This window comes from Chiloscyllium plagiosum, unplaced genomic scaffold, assembly GCF_037043375.1.
Source record: "Chiloscyllium plagiosum isolate Xiang-an unplaced genomic scaffold, Cpla_swu_hap1 HiC_scaffold_50, whole genome shotgun sequence".
Lineage (NCBI taxonomy): Eukaryota > Metazoa > Chordata > Chondrichthyes > Orectolobiformes > Hemiscylliidae > Chiloscyllium > Chiloscyllium plagiosum.
Window position 1 is genome coordinate 48,623,051 of NW_028270188.1, and position 22,768 is coordinate 48,645,818.

At 54.6% G+C, this 22,768-nt stretch overlaps 1 protein-coding gene and 1 long non-coding RNA gene across 3 annotated transcripts in view; both read right to left on the reverse strand.

Annotated features, from left to right (window-relative positions):
* LOC122547828 (synaptotagmin-11-like) overlaps positions 1-3,187 on the reverse strand; it is a 28,873-nt gene extending 25,686 nt beyond the window's left edge. For both annotated transcript variants that reach the window (XM_087985163.1, XM_087985162.1), the window contains exon 1: positions 3,060-3,187. In XM_087985163.1, coding sequence (XP_087841289.1) covers positions 3,060-3,093 — 34 coding nt within the window. In that variant the 5' untranslated portion in view covers positions 3,094-3,187. The remainder of the gene's footprint in view (positions 1-3,059) is intronic.
* A 2,992-nt stretch (positions 3,188-6,179) lies between these two features.
* LOC148135296 (uncharacterized) lies at positions 6,180-20,808 on the reverse strand. Its single transcript, XR_015755392.1, has 3 exons — positions 20,699-20,808; positions 8,743-8,863; positions 6,180-6,391 (listed from the first exon to the last, which is right to left on the reverse strand). It is a non-coding gene; the product is annotated as an uncharacterized LOC148135296 (long non-coding RNA).
* Positions 20,809-22,768: the final 1,960 nt, after the last annotated feature.

Below are 22,768 nucleotides of genomic sequence, written 5' to 3' on the forward strand. Positions count from 1 at the left end.
CCTCCCTATCTCTGTCATCTCCTCCAGCCCCTACACCCCCTCCCTATCTCTGTCACCCCCTCCAGCCCCTACACCCCCTCCCTATCTCTGTCACCCCCTCTAGCCCCTACACCCCCTCCCTATCTCTGTCACCCCCTCCAGCCCCTACACCCCCTCCCTATCTCTGTCACCCCCTCCAGCCCCTACACCCCCTCCCTATCGCTGTCACCCCCTCTAGCCCCTACACCCCCTCCCTATCTCTGTTGCCTCCTCCAGCCCCTCTCTCAATTGAATTAAACGTACTTCACATCCGCGGGGGGAGGTGGGAGCGCTCAGGAGGAGTCATGTGGGGGTTATATTCACTCCTTGTCTCTCCATTCCCCACTCAGCGCTGCCACACACGCTATACTGGGACCAGCGAAGGGCAGAATGGCCTGGCTGAGGGATCTGGGATCCTCTCTGTGCTGTTCCTCCACGGTATTGCCATGAAGACAGAGTCACAGATAGACAGTGTGGTGAAGAAGGTGTTTGCCTTTTATTGGTCAGAGTATTGAGTACAGGAGTTGGGAGGTCATGTTGCGGCTGTACAGGACATTGGTTAGGCCACTGTTGGAATATTACGTGCAATTCTGGTCTCCTTCCTATCGGAAAGATGTTGTGAAACTTGAAAGGGTTCAGAAAAGATTTACAAGGATGTTGCCAGGGTTGGAGGGTTTAGGTCAAAGTGTTGCTGGAAAAGCACAGCAGGTCAGACAGCATCTGAGGAGCAGGAAAATCGTGCAAAAGCCCTTCGGGTTTGAGCTAGAATGAGAGGTTGAGTAGGCTAGGGCTGGAGTGTCGGAGGCCGAGGGGTGACCTTAGAGAGGTTTACAAAATCATGAGGGGCATGGATAGGATAAATAGACAAGGTCTTTTCCCTGGGGTGGGGGAGTCCAGAACTAAAGGGGCATAGGTTTAGGGTGAGAGGGGAAAGATATGATAGAGACCTAAGGGGCAACTATTTCACGCAGAGGGTGGTACGTGTATGGAATGAGCTGCCAGAGGATGTGGTGGAGGCTGGTACAATTGCAACATTTAAGAGGCACTTGGATGGGTATATGAATAGGAAGGGTTTGGTGGGATATGGGCCGGATGCTGGCAAATGGGACTAGATTACTTTAGGATATCTGGTCAGCATGGAGGAGTTGGACCGAAGGGTCTGTTTCTGTGATGTACATCTCTATGACTCTATGTACAATAACAGATACCCGGGAGGGAGTTACAGACTGGAATCTAATCGAGGGGATCGGGGTGGGGTTTATATACAGAATAACAGCTCCCCGGGAGTGAGTTACAGACTGGAATCTAATCGAGGGAATCGGGGTGGGGTTTATATACAGAATAACAGATACACCGGGAGGGAGTTACAGACTGGAATCTAATCGAGGGGATCGGGGTGGGGTTTATATACAGAATAACAGATACCCGGGAGGGAGTTACAGACTGGAACCTAATCGAGGGGATCGGGGTGGGGTTTATATACAGAATAACAGATACCCGGGAAGGAGTTACAGACTGGAATCTAATCGAGGGGATCGGGGTGGGTGTTATATACAGAATAACAGATAACCCGGGAGGGAGTTACAGACTGGAATCTAATCGAGGAGCTCAGTGAGGTTTAGAAATAGAATAACAGGTGACAAATGGGGTTCATAGTCATCACTTTAATCCCAGATTTAAAAAAAAATTGAATTCAATCTGACATAGCGGGATTTGAACCTTAATCCCACGAACATTACTTCGGTATGGGGCAGAGGTGATTTTATGACTGGACTGTTGATCTCGAGACCTAGGTAATGTTTTGGGGACTTGGTTCAATTCCTGCCAAGGCAGCTGGTGGAATTTGAATTCAGTTTCTAAAAAAAAAATTCTGGAATTAAGCATGTAACTATGACCACGAATCAATTATCAGAAAAACCCGTCTGGTTCACTAATATCCTTTCGGGGAGGAAGCTGCCATCCTTACCCGGTCTGACCTACGTTTGACTCCAGAACCACAGCAATGTGCTTGATTTTGAACTGCCCTCGAGGCAATTAGGGATGGGTATTAAATACTGCCTAGCCAGCGACACCGTGAACGAATAAAGCTCTTTGGATTAACAGTCCGGTGACATTATCACAAGGCCTCCCCTTCTGGGGCTGCTTCCTAGTGTTTTACCCCTCCCCTGGGTTTGAGAGAAGGTGAAAGTTCGCTCAGCAGAATTGCGAGGAGGGTTTGAAAGCAGAGTGAGTTGGGAATGGTGTGGTGGGTTGGAGGGGCTGTGGGGAACGAAGTCTGGTTTTGCATGGAGGGTGTGCCTGGAGCGCTTTTGGATAATGATCTCTCTGTTTACTGGGTTGACTGGGGAAGGTGGGGGGGGGGGGGGTGGAATGGATTGATTGGATCTTTATTAACAATAGGGAGAAGGCAAGGCACAGACACACGCACACACCATACACACAGAGACAGCCTTGAAATAGACATCACGTCATTCTCCCCAAACTCAGCCCCACAAACACACAAGTAAACCTGGCAGATTGCAAAAAAGCAGCCCCAGCATTTTAACATTAAAATGCTGCAGGGACAGGCTTGTACACTGTGTGTGTGTGTGTGTCTATGTGTATGTGTGTGTGTGTGTGTGCGGGGGGGGGGGGGGGGGGGGTGGAGACAGGAGGGATTCAAACATCTTAAACACAATATCTAAATGATAAACCACACAGAATACAATAATGGCTTAATAAACCCAGAAATTAAAACGAATGCCTCAATCCCCTTACCCAATTTACAGAGATTACAATTCAGAGTGAAATGAGGGGAAAAAGAACTGCATTTTGCAAATAGGATTTTAAAAAAAAATAAGTAAACATTTTAAATGCAGCCCTTCCACAAATGCATGGCGTTTTATTTTGTTTGGGTGGGGGGTTGGGGGGAGGCCCGGGTTGTGGAGAGGTCTATACACTGCACTAATCCATCTACGTAGAAAGGTTGCATTTTAACATTAGGTTTTAAGATTTTCCCCTCTCTTATACAGCCACCCCCTAAATTAAATTGCAAAACTCACCGAAGGAGGGTCTGATGTTGGTGATTTCAGCCATTTTTTTTATTTCGGGAATTATTCTTTCTTATTTTTCTCTCGTTTTTATAAAGCTCTAGGAGGATGCTGCTCTCGAACTTGCGTCTCTCTCTCTCTCCTCAGCACCGCAGCTGCGACGGAAAGAGCCGAGCGCCGCGCTCGGCAATCTCCGGTCGCCGATGGTGGTTGGGGGTGGGTGGGCGGGGTTATAGGAGGACCCGCCTACCTGACGGAAACACACGAGCGCTTCCCCCGCTCCGGGGAGCCGAGGTCTGGCCCCGCCCACCCCCTCCGATCCCAGACAGCGCTCGAGGCCTGGCCCCGCCCACCCCCCCCGATCCCAGACAGCGCTCGAGGCCGCCGCCGCCTCCGAAGGATTCCGGAAAAAGCCGAGGCGACGCCTCGGGTTTTAAAGGGGCAGGCACACTCACCCCTCCCCCATGACGTAATCTGCACTAAACCATCAGTCATAGGAAGGGTGGGGGAAGTATTTCGTAGTTTAGAAGCAATTGGGGGAATATCTCATATAAAAGTTATGAAATTACCACAGCATTAAGTAAAATTTATGTATTTTTTTCATTTAATTAAGAACAGTGCATGTTATGAATTAATTATAAGATTTATGTAGGTGTTACCAGCACTGGAGGATTTGAAATTTAAAAAAAATTCATTCCCAGTAGGATAGAGTCACTGGCGAGGCCAATACTTATTGCCCTGTCCTGGGGAGTGTTGCTGAACAAAGAGACCTTGGAGTGCAGGTTCATAGCTCCTTGAAAGTGAACTTGCAGGTAGATGGGATAGTGAATAAAATGTTTGTTCTGCTTTCTTCTATTAGAGGAGAAAGTGAGGTCTGCAGATGCTGGAGATCAGAGCTGAAAATGTATTGCTGGAAAAGCGCAGCAGGTCAGGCAGCATCCAAGGAACAGGAGAATCGACGTTTCGGGCATAAGCCCTTCTCCTGTCCCCTGGATGCTGCCTGACCTGCTGCGCTTTTCCAGCAACACTTTTTCAGCTTTCTTCTATTAGACCAAACATTGAGTGTAGGAGTTGGGAAGGGGGTGTAAACGTCGATTCTCCTGCTCCGCGGATGCTGCCTGACCCGCTGCGCTTTTCCAGCACCACACTCTTAAACTCTGATATCCAGCATCTGCAGTCCTCACTTTCTCCTTGGAGTTGGGAGGTCATGTTGTGGCTGTACAGGACGTTGGTTAGGCCACTTTTGGAATATCGTGTGCGATTCTGGTCTCCCTCCTATCGGAAGGATGTTGTGAAACTTGAAAAGGTTCAGAAAAGATTTATAAGGATGTTATGATTTGGAGGTGCTGGTGCTGAACTGAGGTGTACGAGGTTATAATCCAACAGGTTTATTTGGAACCACTAGCTGTCAGAGCACTGCTCCTTCATCAGGTAGTTGTGGAGTATAAGATAGTAGGACACAGAACTTATAGCAAAAGTTTACAGTGTGATTAAACTGAAATTATATATTGAAAAAGACCTGGATTGTTTGTTAAGTCTCTCATCTTTTAGAATGACCATGTTGGTTTCAGTTCTTTAATATGTAAATCCAATAACTTTCTTAAAGTTACATTCTCAAGTGAACTTCAACAATAGGTGCTATGTTGGCCTGGGTAGTGCATTGAAGGTGTCAGGTGCCCTGTGTGAGGCCCCAATGTTCAGACTGATTCCAATCTAAAAAAGGGATTTACATATTCATACATGGATTCAGGCAGTTTTTGAGCAGAATAAAATGTAATTCTGCAAGTACAAATTCACCTCACAAACTTATATGTGTGCACGTGGGTGGGTGTGTGCTGTTTACCTATTATTTATTAGATAGTAAATAATAGGGAAACAGCAGCAAAAACAAAAACACAGGGACAAGCGAATGTCAAGGGTTTGAGAGTCCACTCAGTATTCTGACAACAGCAGGGTAGAAACTGTTTCGAAACCGGCTGGTGCGTGTGTTCAGGCTTCTGTACCTTCTCCCCGATGGTAGAGGTTGTAGAAAAACATTGCCAGGGTGGGATGGATCTTTGAGAATGCTGGTGGCCTTTCCCTGACAGTGGGTCTAGTAGATGGATTCTATAGATGGGAGGTTGGCCTTTGTGATTGTCCGGGCCGAGTTCACCACTCTCTGTAACCGTCTCTGATCTTGAATGGTACAGTTGCCACACCAGGTAGTGATACATCCAGACAGAATGCTCTCGATGGCGCACCTATAAAAGTTGGCAAGGGTATTTGCCATTATGCCAAATTTCCTCAGCTGCCTGAGGAAGAGGAGACATTGTTGGGCCTTTGTAACCAGTGCGTCCACATGGAGAGTCCAAGAAAGCTTGTTGTGGATGACCACTCTCAGGAGCTTGACACTCTCTCTCGTTCCACCTCTGTGCTGTTAATGTGTAGGGGGCATGAGTAACATCCCGCCGAAAGTCAATAATGAGTTCCTTGGTTTTGCCGGCATTCAGAGCTAGGTTATTCTCAATGCGCCATTTTTCCAGGTCTTCCACCTCCTGTCTGTAGTCTCTTTCGTCACCATCTGAGATTTGACCGACTATGGTGGTGTCATCAGCGAACTTGTAAATGGCATTAGTCTGGTATTTGGCGACGCAGTCCTGGGTATACAGTGAGTACAGTAGGGGGCTGAGTACGCACCTCTGGATGGCTCCAGTGTGGAGGGTTAGTGAGGATGAAATATTGTCCCCAATCTTCACTGATTGTGGCCTGTGGGTCAGGAAACTGAGGATCCAGTTGCAGAGTGTGGGGCTTAGTCTGAGATCACTAAGTTTAGTAATCAGTCTCGAGGGGATAATAGTGTTGGAGGCTGAACTGTAGTCAATGAGTAGGATTCTTGCGTAGCTGTTCTTGGTGTCAAGATGTTCTGGGGCAGAGTGAAGGGCAAGTGATATGGCATCTGACGTGGATCTGTTGGTCCGATAGGCAAACTGGAGTGGGTCAAGAGTGTGGGGAGGCTGGAGTTGATTTAATGCCATGACCAGCCTTTCAAAGCGCTTCATGACCACTACCACTGGGCGGTAGTCATTGAGACATGCTGCATGAGCCACCTTAGGCACAGGGATGATGTTGGCCCTCTTGAAACAGGCAGGGACAGTGGCCTGCTGCAGGGAGAGGTTGAAGATATCCGAGAAGATCTCTGCCAGTTGATCTGTGCATGCTCTGAGTGCACGGCCTGGTACTCCGTCTGGTCCCGTTGCTTTCCTTGGATTCACACAAAGGAAAACTGATCTGATCTCTGATGCAGTGACTGTTGGGATAGGTTCGTCAGGACTTATCGGAATAGGTGTTACCTCTCCGCAGAAATTCTGCTCAAAGCAGAAGGGAATTATTCAAACACTTAGGTGCGTTAGAGAAACAGACAAGTGCAGTAGAGGTAGAAAAACTTATAGTACAATTGAGGAAAATGGAGTTAGAAGAAAATGGAGTTCAGAAACACAAACAAGGAACCAGGTCAGACTTATGTTGAATTTGAAAGAATTAACCATTGTCATTTTGATTGATGGGTGCGTGCTTTAAAAATAGATGGGACCTTTGAGGCTTCAAGACAGATTATTCTGCTGGAGGACTTTAAAAACTCACTTCCAGAGATGGTAAGAATTCACGTGGAGGAACAGAAAGTTCAGGAAGAAAGAAGCGCAGCAGAATTAACAGATGAATACGTGTTGGTGCATAAGACAAGATTCCGGCCAGAATTTCACCCTCTGAGGGTTAGAAGTTGAGAGAAGGGGAGATCCTACACTACAAAACCAAGAGTGGAGAACGCTGGTAGGAATTTACCACAGGATAAAAAAGAAGCCCTAATAGAGTGGGCGGGAGGTGAAAGGCCACAGGTGTTTTCACTGTAATGGAGTGGGACACAGAAAATCACTGTGCCGGTGGTTTCAGAAGGACACTGGGAAACGGTGTTTCATGGCCAGAAGGTGAGACAGTGCTGGTCGTTAAAGAAAGGCATTGTGGGAAAAGATGTGGTAAAAGAAGCTAAGCCAGTGGCATTAGTGAAGAGAGTAAAGGAGATCCCCATGAAGAGCCGAGGAGCTGCAGGAGAGTGCACGGCCTAGGCAGGGGCTGGGTTTGGAGTTAGTACCTGATCTCCACAAAGACTTCACCCCTGTAGGTAAAGTTTACTCAGAGAGAACAGGGAGAAGGACAAGAAGTTATAATTTTGAGAGATACAGGATCCAACCAGTCGCTGATAGTAAGGGATGAGCGAAAATGCACTCTTTCTGATCTGTTACCCGAGCGTGTGGTAATTTGTGGGACAGATGGACAGAAATTTAGCATGTCCCCTATGTAAGAGCAAGTTGGAGTGTCAACTCAAGACTGGGGAAGTTACAGTGGGAGCGATTGACAGAGCGTCAGCTCCAGGAATTCAGTTTGTTCTTGGGAAGGATTTGGCAGGATCCGAGGTGGGAGTGACACCCCTTGTTGTGGAGAAGCCCAAGGAAGACCAAGAAACTGAGGAGTTAAAAACAGAAATATCCCGGTATTTTCCCAGACTGTGTGGTAACCAGATCCCATTGTCATAAGTCGAAGTGAAAACTAAGGAGAAAGATGAAGGAGTTGAGGTTCAGTTAGCGGACACCCTGGTTGACGTAATGATGCAGAAGAAACCTGAACAGGCAGAGGGTCAGACAGAGGTATTTAGTCCTGAAAGGCTAAGGGACTTACAACAGCAAGACAAGATGATAAAAGATATATATGTGGATGTGTACTCTGAACAGGAGGCAGAGAATATTCCAGAGGGTTATTATCTGAAAGATAGAATCCTCAGAGGGAAATGGAGACCACGGCAGGTTAGTGCAGAGGAGAAATAGGCCAAAGCGCACCAGATTGTGATGCCGGTAGCACACAGACAGGAAGGGTTATGGGTAGCACACAAACTACCTGTAGGAGGTCACCTAGGGGTATGAAAGTCTCAGGCTAAGATACAAAAACATTTTTATTGGCCTGGAATGCACAAGGATGTGGCTAACTTTTGCCGTACGTGTCACACATGCCAAATGGTAGGTTAGCCACAGGGCGGTAATAAAACCAGCCCCTTTGCTGCCAGTTCCCACATTTGAGGAACCTTTCACGGGGGTTATAATTGATTGTGTAGGTCCCCTCCTGAGAACTAAAAGTGGGAACCAGTACTTGTTCACCAGAATGGATGTGTCTATCAGATTTCCGGAGGCAATTCCATTACAGAGTATCAAGGCTAAAGGGGTAGTCGAGGAGTTAGTAGCTTTCTTCACACGGTATGGGCTATCCAGAGAGATTCAGTCGCACCAAGGGTCACATTTTACTGCTAGGCTGTTTAAGGAGGTTATGGATAGCTTAGGTATACAGCACTTTAAATCCAGTGCGCATCATCCTGAATCCCAGGGAGCTTCAGAAAGGTGGCATCAGATCTTGAAGACCATGTTGAGAACATATTGTCAGGATTACCCGAACGATTGGGATAAAGGTATCCCATTCGTATCGTTTGCCATTAGGGATGCCCCAAATAAATCCACTCAGTTCACTCCCTTCGGGTTAATATTTGGACATGAAGTGAGAGGTCCTTTGAAATTAATTAAAGAAAAATTGACAGGACCAAAGTCGGAGATCTCACACTTAGGTTCGTGTCAGGGGTTGAGGGAGACTAAATCGAGTAGGTGAGTTCACTAAACAGCACCTAAAGAGGGCACAGTGTAGAATGAAGCAGGTGGCAGATAAAAGCTCTGAGACTCGCTGACACAGCACCAAGTGTTCTCAAACGTGTAACGTGTGGTCCAGCTACTGGGGTAGCTGATTGCCTGGAAATGACAAAACAGATTCAAATTCGGCCAATCAGTTCAAATTAGGCCAACCGACAAATATCGAATTCCAATCCAGTTTAAATTGAGTATATTGACAATCTTAAAAGCCAACGACACAATCCAATGCTTTGAGGGGTATAAAACTGGGGAAAATTGAACTGTTGGGAGGAAAACTGCCAAACCAGCATGTAGAGACTGCCCCCCAAAAAAGCTCTCTTAAAGGTACCTTTATCAAATCATAACCTGTGAGGCATAATCCCTGAGAAGAAGACACAGGAAGATCCAAATGAAAGATTCAACAGCTGGCTGCTTTTGAAAAATTGAATTTTTGGTAAATCTTAATCAGAGGGGGGTTTATCAGACTAGTATTAGAGAAGGAGAAAGTGAGGTCTGCAGATGCTGGAGATCAGAGATGGAAATGTGTTGCTGGAAAAGCGCAGCAGGTCAGGCAGCATCTAGGGAACAGGAGAATCGACGTTTTGGGCATTAGCCCTTCTTCAGGATTTCCTGAAGAAGGGCTAATGCCCGAAACGTCGATTCTCCTGTTCCCTAGATGCTGCCTGACCTGCTGCGCTTTTCCAGCAACACATTTCCATCTCTAGTATTAGAGAAGGGAAGGTAAAGATAGGTTAGAGAAAGGAATTGTAAATGGTTGTTAGTTAATTATTCTCTGTTATACTTTAAGAAATAAAATGGTTAATTTTTACTTTAAATAGTTCTTGGCCACTCAAATTTTCACAGATTACTGCACGGGATAAATCTTTTCCATGTTTCGAGTGTAAATGAAGCAGGAGAGTTTACCCCATGTTGTAACACTGGCAAGTGGGACTAGATTGGGTTGGGATATCTGGTCAGCATGGACGAGTTGGACTGAAGGGTCTGTTTCCGTGCTGTACACCTCTATGACTCTAATTGGCCAGAGGGCAGCGAAGAGCCAATCACATTGCTGTGGGTCTGGAGTCACGTGTAGGCCTGACCAGGTAAGGATGACAGTTTCCTTCCCGAATGGACATTAGTGACCCAGATGGGGTTTTCCAACGATTGGCAATGGATTCATGGACATCATTAGACTCTTCATTCCAGATTTTTATTGATCTTGATTTCCACCATCTGCTGAGGCAGGATTTGAATCCCGGTCCCCAGGACATTATCTGGGTCTCAGGATTAACAGTCCAGCGATAATATCATGATGCCATCGTCATAAGGAGAGCCCAGATAAGCTGGGACTTTTTTTAAATGGTTAGTAAGTTTGCAGATGACACCAAGATTCCAGGTGTGGTGGACAGCGAAGATTGTAACCTTCGGGGTAAACCCTCCTGCTTCATTTACACTAGAAACATGGAAAAGATTTATCCCGTGCAGTAATCTGTGAAAATTTGAGTGGCCAAGAACTATTTAAAGTAAAAATTAACCACTTTATTTCTTAAAGTATAACAGAGAATAATTAACTAACTGGATCTGGACCAGACGGGCAATGGGCTGAGAAACAGCAGATGGAGTTTAATTCAGATAAATGTGAGGTGCTGCCATTTGGGAAAGGTAAATCATCACACGACTTATACACTTAATGGTTAGGTCCTGGGGAGTGTTGCTGAACAAAGAGATCTTGGAGTGCAGGTTCAGAGCTCCTTGAAAGTGGAGTCGCAGGTGGATAGGATAGTGAAGGTATGCTTTCCTTTATTGGTCAGAGCATGGAGTACAGGGGTTGGGAGGTCATGTTGCGGCTGTACAGGACATTGGTGAGGCCCCTTTTGGAATATTGTGTGCAATTCTGGTCTCCCTCCTACAGGAAGGATGTTGCGAAACTTGAAAGGGTTCAGAAAAGATTTACAAGGATGTTGCCAGGGTTGGAGGATCTGAGCTACAGGGAGAGGCTGTACACACTGGGGCTGTTTTCCCTGGAGCGTCGGAGGCTGAGGGGTGACCTTATAGAAGTTTATAAAATCATGAGGGGAATGGATAGGGTAAATAGGCAAAGTCTCTTCCCTAGGGTCGGGGATTCCAGAACTTGAGGGTTTAGGGTGAGAGGGGAAAGATATAAAAGGGACCTAAGGGGCAACTTTTTCACACAGAGGGTGGTACGTGTGTGGATGTTTGGACAAGTCCATGAATAGGAAACCTACAAAGGACTATAGTCCAAAGCAGGGAAATGGGACTGGTTTAGCTGAGGAAAGCATGGACAAGTTGGGCCAAAGGATTTTCTTCTGTGCTGAATGCCTCTATGACTAGGATGAGACAGGGTAAAGACATTAAGGAGGATTCCCAAGGACCATAAGGAACAGGAGTCAGTCATTTGGCCCCTCAAAGTTGCTCTGCCATTTTGAATTCTAAAGAAGGGGTGGAGAGGCTGGGAATTATTTTCTTAGGAGGTTGAGGGGTGACCTGATAGAAGTTTATAAAAGAATGAGGAGTCTCTTCCCGAGAGTTGGGGACTAGGGGGCATATTTTTAAGGTGAGAGGAGGGAGATTTAAAAATGAGGCGCAAATCTTTTACGCAGAGGGTGGTTCATGTGTGGAATGGACTTCCTGGTGAAGTGGGGGTTGTGGGTACAATTACAATGATTCAAAGACATTTGGATAAGAACTTGAAGGGGAAAGGTTTGCAGGGATATGGGCCAGGATCAGGCAGGTGGGACTGGTTTAGTTTGGGGTTATGGTCGGACTGGACTGAGTGGGCTGAAGGGTCTGTATCCGTGCTGAATGACTTTATGACATCAGTCGGTAAACATAAGACGCCGCACTGTCGGAGGGTCAGCACTGAGGGAGTGCCGCACTGTCGGAGGGTCAGTGCTGAGGGAGTGGGCCCTGTCGGAGGGTCAGCACTGAGGGAGTGCCGCACTGTCGGAGGGTCAGTGCTGAGGGATGCCGCATTGTCGGAGGGTCAGTGCTGAGGGAGTGGGCCCTGTCGGAGGGTCAGCACTGAGGGAGTGCCGCACTGTCGGAGGGTCAGTGCTGAGGGAGTGCCGCACTGTCGGAGGGTCAGTGCTGAGGGTGTGCCGCACTGTCGGAGGGTCAGTGCTGAGGGAGTGCCGCACTGTCGGAGGGTCAGTGCTGAGGGAGCGCCCCACTGTCGGAGGGTCAGTGCTGACGGAGTGCCGCACTGTCGGAGGGTCAGTGCTGACGGAGTGCCGCACTGTCGGAGGGTCAGTGCTGAGGGAGTGGGCCCTGTCGGAGGGTCAGCACTGAGGGAGTGCCGCACTGTCGGAGGGTCAGTGCTGAGGGATGCCGCATTGTCGGAGGGTCAGTGCTGAGGGAGTGGGCCCTGTCGGAGGGTCAGCACTGAGGGAGTGCCGCACTGTCGGAGGGTCAGTGCTGAGGGAGTGCCGCACTGTCGGAGGGTCAGTGCTGAGGGTGTGCCGCACTGTCGGAGGGTCAGTGCTGAGGGAGTGCCGCACTGTCGGAGGGTCAGTGCTGAGGGAGCGCCCCACTGTCGGAGGGTCAGTGCTGACGGAGTGCCGCACTGTCGGAGGGTCAGTGCTGACGGAGTGCCGCACTGTCGGAGGGTCAGTGCTGAGGGAGTAGGTGCTTTCGGAGGGTCAGTGCTGAGGGAGTGGGTGCTGTTGTAGGGTCAGTGCTGACGGAGTGCCGCACTGTCGGAGGGTCAGTGCTGAGGGAGCAGGTGCTTTCGGAGGGTCAGTGCTGAGGGAGCAGGTGCTGTCGTAGGGTCAGTGCTGAGGGAGCGGGTGCTGTCGGAGGGTCAGTGCTGAGGGAGCGCTGCACTGTCGAAGGGTCAGTGCTGAGGGAGTGGGCACTGTTGGAGGGTCAGTGCTGAGGGAGCGGGTGCTGTCGGAGGGTCAGTGCTGAGGGAGCGCTGCACTGTCGGAGGGTCAGTGCTGAGGGAGCGCTGCACTGTCGAAGGGTCAGTGCTGAGGGAGTGCCGCACTGTCGGAGGGTTAGTGCTGAGGGAGCAGGTGCTTTCGGAGGGTCAGTGCTGAGGGAGCGCCGCACTGTCGGAGGGTCAGTGCTGAGGGAGTGGGCACTGTTGGAGGGTCAGTGCTGAGGGAGTGCCGCACTGTCGGAGGGTCAGTGCTGAGGGAGTGCCGCACTGTTGGAGGGTCAGTGCTGAGGGAGTGCCGCAATATCGGAGGGTCAGTGCTGAGGGAGCGCCGCACTGTCGGAGGGTCAGCGCTGAGGGAGTGGGCACTGTCGGAGGGTCAGTGCTGAGGGAGAGCCGCACTGTCAGAGGGTCAGCACTGAGGGAGTACCACATTGTCGGAGGGTCAGTGCTGAGAGAGCGCCACACTGTCGGAGGATCAGTGCTGAGGTAGTGGGCACTGTCGGAGGGTCAGTACTGAGGGAGTGCCGCACTGTCGGAGGGTCATTGCTGAGGGAGCGGGTGCTGTCGGAGGGTCAGTGCTGAGGGAGTGGGCACTGTCGGAGGGTCAGTGCTGAGGGAGTGGGCACTGTCGGAGGGCCAGTGCTGAGGGAGTGGGCACTGTCAGAGGGTCAGCGCTGAGGGAGTGGGCACTGTTGGAGGGTCAGTGCTGAGGGAGTGGGCACTGTCAGAGGGTCAGCGCTGAGGGAGTGGGCACTGTTGGAGGGTCAGCGCTGAGGGAGTGCCGCACTGTCAGAGGGTCAGCGCTGAGGGAGTGCCGCACTGTTGGAGGGTCAGCGCTGAGGGAGTGCCGCACTGTCGGAGGGTCAGTGCTGAGGGAGCACCGCACTGTCGGAGGGTCAGTGCTGAGGGAGTGCCGCACTGTCGGAGGGTCAGTGCTGACGGAGTGCCGCACTGTTGGAGGGTCAGTGCTGAGGGAGTGCCGCACTGTCGGAGGGTCAGTGCTGACGGAGTGCCGCACTGTTGGAGGGTCAGTGCTGACGGAGTGCCGCACTGTTGGAGGGTCAGTGCTGACGGAGTGCCGCACTGTCGGAGGGTCAGTGCTGACGGAGTGCCGCACTGTTGGAGGGTCAGTGCTGAGGGAGTGCCGCACTGTCGGAGGGTCAGTGCTGACGGAGTGCCGCACTGTCGGAGGGTCAGTGCTGAGGGAGTGCCGCACTGTTGGAGGGTCAGTGCTGACGGAGTGCCGCACTGTCGGAGGGTCAGTGCTGACGGAGTGCCGCACTGTCGGAGGGTCAGTGCTGACGGAGTGCCGCACTGTCGGAGGGTCAGTGCTGACGGAGTGCCGCACTGTTGGAGGGTCAGTGCTGAGGGAGTGCCGCACTGTCGGAGGGTCAGTGCTGAGGGAGCACCGCACTGTCGGAGGGTCAGTGCTGAGGGAGTGCCGCACTGTCGGAGGGTCAGTGCTGACGGAGTGCCGCACTGTTGGAGGGTCAGTGCTGAGGGAGTGCCGCACTGTCGGAGGGTCAGTGCTGACGGAGTGCCGCACTGTTGGAGGGTCAGTGCTGACGGAGTGCCGCACTGTTGGAGGGTCAGTGCTGACGGAGTGCCGCACTGTCGGAGGGTCAGTGCTGACGGAGTGCCGCACTGTCGGAGGGTCAGTGCTGAGGGAGTGCCGCAATGTCGGAGGGTCAGCAGATCGGAAACAATCATGTGATCTCTTTTGATTCCCAATGTCGCTGTGGATGATTGAACAGGAGATTGAAGGACAGAAAATTCCAGGCATACAAATTCCACCTTCACGGATCCCGCTAGACCTCAGAGGGAGTTAACATCTCCTGTTCCAGTCGCCCATGCTCTCAGACAGAACTGGAAGCTGGAGAGGGTGTGGTGGGGGGTGGGGGGGGAGTTGCTCAGGAATGGGATAGGGAATGGATGGAGAGAGATCGGAGTTGCTGGCATTGTTTACCTCGGAGCGGAGAGAGTTACAAGGGAGATTCAGAATAACCGGGTTCAGGGAGTTCGGACGCAAAGGAGAACGAGATCTGGGACAATTTATTACAATTATCACTGGCATCTGTGAGGGTTGCCTTATCTGAACCCAGCCCCCCGCTTAAACAGACTGAGCTGAGCTGACTGTTCAATGTGAGGAACTTAAAATAGATAGAGTGTTTCCGGGAAATGCAGCAAATCAAATGCACTGAGACTTGGCACAATAAGAGCTCTGAGGCAGGGATTTTAGGGTTCTGAGTCAGGGACAGGAGTTGAGGTTGACACAGCATTGCTCCCCTTTCAGGGTGAAAGGGACTTGTGTCTTGTTCAGATGGAGAGCTGAGGGACACACACAGCAGCAAGGACACACTTGTCTGCTCTTTGATCTCATTAGCACCATCCCTGGTTCAGGGGGTGGCTGTTTCATCTCTGACTGGTTTCTGTCTCAGTCCAGAGGCGGGAATTCACCAACCAACACCCACACTCTAACACGGTGCTGAGGGAGCAGGCACTGCTGGAGGGTCAGTGCTGAGGGAGCAGGCACTGTCGGAGGGTCAGTGCTGAGGGAGTGGGCACTGTCGGAGGGTCAGTGCTGGGGGAGTGGGCACTGTCGGAGGGTCAGTGCTGAGGGAGCGGGCACTGTCGGAGGGTCAGCGCTGAGGGAGTGCCGCACTGTCGGAGAGTCAGTGCTGAGGGAGTGGGCACTGTCGGAGGGTCAGTGCTGAGGGAGTGGGCACTGTCGGAGGGTCAGTGCTGAGGGAGTGGGCACTGTCGGAGGGTCAGTGCTGAGGGAGTGGGCACTGTCAGAGGGTCAGTGCTGGGGGAGTGGGCACTGTTGGAGGGTCAGCACTAAGGGAGTGCCGCACTGTCGGAGGGTCAGTGCTGAGGGAGTGGGCACTGTTGGAGGGTCAGTGCTGGGGGAGTGGGCACTGTCGGAGGGTCAGTGCTGAGAGAGTGCCGCACTGTCGGAGAGTCAGTGCTGAGGGAGTGGGCACTGTCGGAGGGTCAGTGCTGAGGGAGTGGGCACTGTCGGAGGGTCAGTGCTGAGGGAGTGGCCACTGTCGGAGGGTCAGTGCTGAGGGAGTGGGCACTGTCAGAGGGTCAGTGCTGAGGGAGTGGGCACTGTCGGAGGGTCAGTGCTGAGGGAGTGCCGCACTGTCGGAGAGTCAGTGCTGAGGGAGTGCCGCACTGTCGGAGAGTCAGTGCTGAGGGAGTGGGCACTGTCGGAGGGTCAGTGCTAAGGGAGCAGGCACTGTTGGAGGGTCAGTGCTGAGGAAGCAGGCACTGTTGGAGGGTCAGTGCTGAGGGAGCAGGCACTGTCGGAGGGTCAGTGCTGAGGGAGTGTGCACTGTCGGAGGGTCAGTGCTGAGGGAGCAGGCAGAGGGTCAGTGCTGAGGGAGCAGGCAGCAGGCACTGTCGGAGGGTCAGTGCTGAGGGAGCGGGTGCTGTCGGAGGGTCAGTGCTGAGGGAGCGGGTGCTGTCGGAGGGTCAGTGCTGATGGAGCGGGTGCTGTCGGAGGGTCAGTGCTGAGGGAGTGCCGCACTGTCGGAGGGTCAGTGCTGAGGGAGTGCCGCACTGTCGGAGGGTCAGTGCTGACGGAGTGCCGCACTGTCGGAGGGTCAGTGCTGAGGGAGCAGGCGCTGTCGGAGGGTCAGTGCTGAGGGAGTGGGCACTGTCGGAGGGTCAGTGCTGGGGGAGTGGGCACTGTCGGAGGGTCAGTGCTGAGGGAGCGGGCACTGTCGGAGGGTCAGCGCTGAGGGAGTGCCGCACTGTCGGAGAGTCAGTGCTGAGGGAGTGGGCACTGTCGGAGGGTCAGTGCTGAGGGAGTGGGCACTGTCGGAGGGTCAGTGCTGAGGGAGTGGGCACTGTCGGAGGGTCAGTGCTGAGGGAGTGGGCACTGTCAGAGGGTCAGTGCTGGGGGAGTGGGCACTGTTGGAGGGTCAGCACTAAGGGAGTGCCGCACTGTCGGAGGGTCAGTGCTGAGGGAGTGGGCACTGTCGGAGGGTCAGTGCTGGGGGAGTGGGCACTGTCGGAGGGTCAGTGCTGAGAGAGTGCCGCACTGTCGGAGAGTCAGTGCTGAGGGAGTGGGCACTGTCGGAGGGTCAGTGCTGAGGGAGTGGGCACTGTCGGAGGGTCAGTGCTGAGGGAGTGGCCACTGTCGGAGGGTCAGTGCTGAGGGAGTGGGCACTGTCAGAGGGTCAGTGCTGAGGGAGTGGGCACTGTCGGAGGGTCAGTGCTGAGGGAGTGCCGCACTGTCGGAGAGTCAGTGCTGAGGGAGTGCCGCACTGTCGGAGAGTCAGTGCTGAGGGAGTGCCGCACTGTCGGAGAGTCAGTGCTGAGGGAGTGGGCACTGTCGGAGGGTCAGTGCTAAGGGAGCAGGCACTGTTGGAGGGTCAGTGCTGAGGAAGCAGGCACTGTTGGAGGGTCAGTGCTGAGGGAGCAGGCACTGTCGGAGGGTCAGTGCTGAGGGAGTGTGCACTGTCGGAGGGTCAGTGCTGAGGGAGTGGGCACTGTCAGAGGGTCAGTGCTGGGGGAGTGGGCACTGTTGGAGGGTCAGCACTAAGGGAGTGCCGCACTGTCGGAGGGTCAGTGCTGAGGGAGTGGGCACTGTTGGAGGGTCAGTGCTGGGGGAGTGGGCACTGTCGGAGGGTCAGTGCTGAGAGAGTGCCGCACTGTCGGAGAGTCAGTGCTGAGGGAGTGGGCACTGTCGGAGGGTCAGTGCTGAGGGAGTGGGCACTGTCGGAGGGTCAGTGCTGAGGGAGTGGCCACTGTCGGAGGGTCAGTGCTGAGGGAGTGGGCACTGTCAGAGGGTCAGTGCTGAGGGAGTGGGCACTGTCGGAGGGTCAGTGCTGAGGGAGTGCCGCACTGTCGGAGAGTCAGTGCTGAGGGAGTGCCGCACTGTCGGAGAGTCAGTGCTGAGGGAGTGGGCACTGTCGGAGGGTCAGTGCTAAGGGAGCAGGCACTGTTGGAGGGTCAGTGCTGAGGAAGCAGGCACTGTTGGAGGGTCAGTGCTGAGGGAGCAGGCACTGTCGGAGGGTCAGTGCTGAGGGAGTGTGCACTGTCGGAGGGTCAGTGCTGAGGGAGCAGGCAGAGGGTCAGTGCTGAGGGAGCAGGCAGCAGGCACTGTCGGAGGGTCAGTGCTGAGGGAGCGGGTGCTGTCGGAGGGTCAGTGCTGAGGGAGCGGGTGCTGTCGGAGGGTCAGTGCTGATGGAGCGGGTGCTGTCGGAGGGTCAGTGCTGAGGGAGTGCCGCACTGTCGGAGGGTCAGTGCTGAGGGAGTGCCGCACTGTCGGAGGGTCAGTGCTGACGGAGTGCCGCACTGTCGGAGGGTCAGTGCTGAGGGAGCAGGCGCTGTCGGAGGGTCAGTGCTGAGGGAGTGGGCACTGTCGGAGGGTCAGTGCTGGGGGAGTGGGCACTGTCGGAGGGTCAGTGCTGAGGGAGCGGGCACTGTCGGAGGGTCAGCGCTGAGGGAGTGCCGCACTGTCGGAGAGTCAGTGCTGAGGGAGTGGGCACTGTCGGAGGGTCAGTGCTGAGGGAGTGGGCACTGTCGGAGGGTCAGTGCTGAGGGAGTGGGCACTGTCGGAGGGTCAGTGCTGAGGGAGTGGGCACTGTCAGAGGGTCAGTGCTGGGGGAGTGGGCACTGTTGGAGGGTCAGCACTAAGGGAGTGCCGCACTGTCGGAGGGTCAGTGCTGAGGGAGTGGGCACTGTCGGAGGGTCAGTGCTGGGGGAGTGGGCACTGTCGGAGGGTCAGTGCTGAGAGAGTGCCGCACTGTCGGAGAGTCAGTGCTGAGGGAGTGGGCACTGTCGGAGGGTCAGTGCTGAGGGAGTGGGCACTGTCGGAGGGTCAGTGCTGAGGGAGTGGCCACTGTCGGAGGGTCAGTGCTGAGGGAGTGGGCACTGTCAGAGGGTCAGTGCTGAGGGAGTGCCGCACTGTCGGAGAGTCAGTGCTGAGGGAGTGCCGCACTGTCGGAGAGTCAGTGCTGAGGGAGTGCCGCACTGTCGGAGAGTCAGTGCTGAGGGAGTGGGCACTGTCGGAGGGTCAGTGCTAAGGGAGCAGGCACTGTTGGAGGGTCAGTGCTGAGGGAGCAGGCAGCAGGCACTGTCGGAGGGTCAGTGCTGAGGGAGCGGGTGCTGTCGGAGGGTCAGTGCTGAGGGAGCGGGTGCTGTCGGAGGGTCAGTGCTGATGGAGCGGGTGCTGTCGGAGGGTCAGTGCTGAGGGAGTGCCGCACTGTCGGAGGGTCAGTGCTGAGGGAGTGCCGCACTGTCGGAGGGTCAGTGCTGACGGAGTGCCGCACTGTCGGAGGGTCAGTGCTGAGGGAGCAGGTGCTGTCGGAGGGTCAGTGCTGAGGGAGCAGGTGCTTTCGGAGGGTCAGTGCTGAGGGAGCAGGTGCTTTCGGAGGGTCAGTGCTGAGGGAGCAGGTGCTGTCGGAGGGTCAGTGCTGAGGGAGTGGGCACTGTCGGAGGGTCAGTGCTGAGGGAGTGGGCACTGTCGGAGGGTCAGTGCTGATGGAGCGGGTGCTGTTGGAGGGTCAGTGCTGAGGGAGCGGGCACTGTCGGAGGGTCAGTGCTGAGGGAGCGGGCACTGTCGGAGGGTCAGTGCTGATGGAGCGGGCACTGTCGGAGGGTCAGTGCTGAGGGAGCGGGCACTGTCGGAGGGTCAGTGCCGAGGGAGTGCCGCATCTTTGGACTGTGAAAAGAAACTGGAGCACCCGGAGGAAACCCACGCAGACACGGGGAGAATGTGCAAACTCCACACAGACCGTTTGTCCCAGGCTGGGATTGAACCCGGGTCCCTGGCGCTGTGAGGCAGCGGTGCTAACCACTGAGCCACTCTGCTGCTCCTAACAGGTTCTGTTGAGGCTCTAACTGTTGTGTGGATTTTACAAGGAGTTTGACTCTGCTCCCACTCACAGGTTTATTTGGAAATGTCGAGACCAGTTACCGCCTCCAACCCAAAACCCCACAGAGGCAAATAGCTCATTCCAAAAGTCTAGGGAAGTGAAAATATGAACAAAAAGGTGTGAAATCTATAAAAATACTTTGTAAGGACATCAACAATATACAAGTTGTTCTGTGGAAGGGTCATTCGGCCCGAAACGTTAATTCTGATTTCTTTCCACAGCTGCTGCCAGACATGCTGAGCTTTTCCAGCAATTTCTGTTTTCGTTCCTCAACAACTTGGGATTCTTGTCTTTAGTGCAGTAAACGTCCCCAGTGCTGAGAGAGTGCCGCACTGTCGGAGGGTCAGTGCTGAGGGAGTGCCGCACTGTCGGAGGGTCAGTGCTGAGAGAGTGCCGCACTGTCGGAGGGTCAGCGCTGAGGGAGTGCCGCACTGTCGGAGGGTCAGTGCTGAGGGAGTGCCGCACTGTCGGAGGGTCAGTGCTGAGGGAGTGGACACTGTCAGAGGGTCAGTGCTGAGGGAGTGCCGCACTGTCGGAGGGTCAGTGCTGAGGGAGTGCCGCACTGTCGGAGGGTCAGTGCTGAGGGAATGGACACTGTCAGAGGGTCAGCGCTGAGGGAGTGCCGCACTGTCGGAGAGTCAGTGGTGAGGCTTGTAGCAGCTTCTGTGAGACAGGATTGGCCCCAGACGATGTAGTAGGACAAGCATCCCAAATCAGCAAGCGAGAGTGGGGGATGGGGAGAGGGGTTTTGGGTGGGAATTGGCTCAAGCTGTTCCAAAACTGTCAAGTGATCTCCGAGCCAAACTCCAGGAGACAGCAAGAGAATTTAGAGATAAGGGGTGAAAAAAATCCTGAGGATGTGACGAAGGGGGTGGAGAGGTCGAATGGGATCGAGCACAGTCCCTGACGGCTTGCCCTTCACCTGTCTCCACTGTACCCTGGGGGCTTCAGGGTTGAGAAACTTTGACGAGAGTCCAGGGTGTGAGGGGACACAGCAGACGGCTGGGTGTGAGGGGACACAGCAGACGGCTGGGTGTGAGGGGACACAGCAGACGGCTGGGTGTGAGGGGACACAGCAGACGACTGGGTGTGAGGGGACACAGCAGACGACTGGGTGATGTGGACAGAGCTCTTTCTGACTCTCACTGCCAAGTACCAACATACCTGCCTTTCACTGCAGCAAGGGCACCACCTCAGTGCCTGAATTCTTCCATATTTCTATCCCAAAGACACAGTGAGGTGTCTTAATCCCTCAGCCCCCACCACACAAGCACACCCTCCACAAGACACACCCAGATATCTACACACCCTGACACATGCACACTCACATCATACACACACGTCCCCACACCCCCCCACCCTCACACACACATCCCCCCCCACCCTCACACACACACATCCCCCCCCACCCTCACACACACACACGCCCCCCCCACCCTCACACACACGTCCCCACACCCCCTCCACCCTCACACACACACGTCCCCACACCCCCCCACCCTCACACACACACGTCCCCACACCCCCCCCCACCCTCACACACACGTCCCCACACCCCCCCACCCTCACACACACATCCCCCCCCACCCTCACACACACACCCCCCCACCCTCACACACACACCCCCCCCCACCCTCACACACACACATCCCCCCCCACCCTCACACACACACACGTCCCCCCCACCCTCACACACACACACGTCCCCCCCACCCTCACACACACGTCCCCACACCCCCTCCACCCTCACACACACACGTCCCCACACCCCCCCACCCTCACACACACACGTCCCCACACCCCCCACCCTCACACACACACGTCCCCACACCCCCCCCACCCTCACACACACGTCCCCACACCCCCCCACCCTCACACACACGTCCCCACACCCCCTCCACCCTCACACACACACGTCCCCACACCCCCTCCACCCTCACACACACGTCCCCACACCCCCCTCCACCCTCACACACACACGTCCCCACACCCCCCCCACCCCTCACACACACGTCCCCACACCCCCCCACCCTCACACACACATCCCCCCCCACCCTCCACACACACACCCCCCACCCTCACACACACCCCCCCCCACCCTCACACACACACGTCCCCACACCCCCCCCACCCTCACACACACGTCCCCACACCCCCCCACCCTCACACACACATCCCCCCCCACCCTCACACACACACCCCCCCCACCCTCACACACACACGTCCCCACACCCCCCCCACCCTAACACACACGTCCCCACACCCCCCCACCCTCACACACACATCCCCCTCACACACACACCCCCCCCCACCCTCACACACACATCCCCCTCCACCCTCACACACACATCCCCCCCCACCCTCACACACACACCCCCCCCACCCTCACACACACATCCCCCTCCACCCTCACACACACACCCCTCCACCCTCACACACACACCCCCCACCCTCACACACACACCTCCCCCACCCTCACACACACACCTCCCCCACCCTCACACACACATCCCCCCCCACCCTCACACACACATCCCCCTCCACCCTCACACACACACACCCCCACCCTCACACACACCCCCCACCCTCACACACACACACCCCCCCACCCTCACACACACCCCCCACCCTCACACACACACACCCCCCCACCCTCACACACACATCCCCCCCCACCCTCACACACACACGTCCCCACACCCCCCCCACCCTCACACACACGTCCCCACACCCCCCCACCCTCACACACACATCCCCCCCCACCCTCACACACACACCCCCCCCACCCTCACACACACACGTCCCCACACCCCCCCCACCCTAACACACACGTCCCCACACCCCCCCCACCCTCACACACACATCCCCCCCACCCTCACACACACACCCCCCCACCCTCACACACACCCCCCCCACCCTCACACACACACGTCCCCACACCCCCCCCACCCTCACACACACGTCCCCACACCCCCCCACCCTCACACACACATCCCCCCCCACCCTCACACACACACCCCCCCCACCCTCACACACACACGTCCCCACACCCCCCCCACCCTAACACACACGTCCCCACACCCCCCCACCCTCACACACACATCCCCCCCACCCTCACACACACACCCCCCCCCACCCTCACACACACATCCCCCTCCACCCTCACACACACATCACCCCCCCACCCTCACACACACACCCCCCCCACCCTCACACACACATCCCCCTCCACCC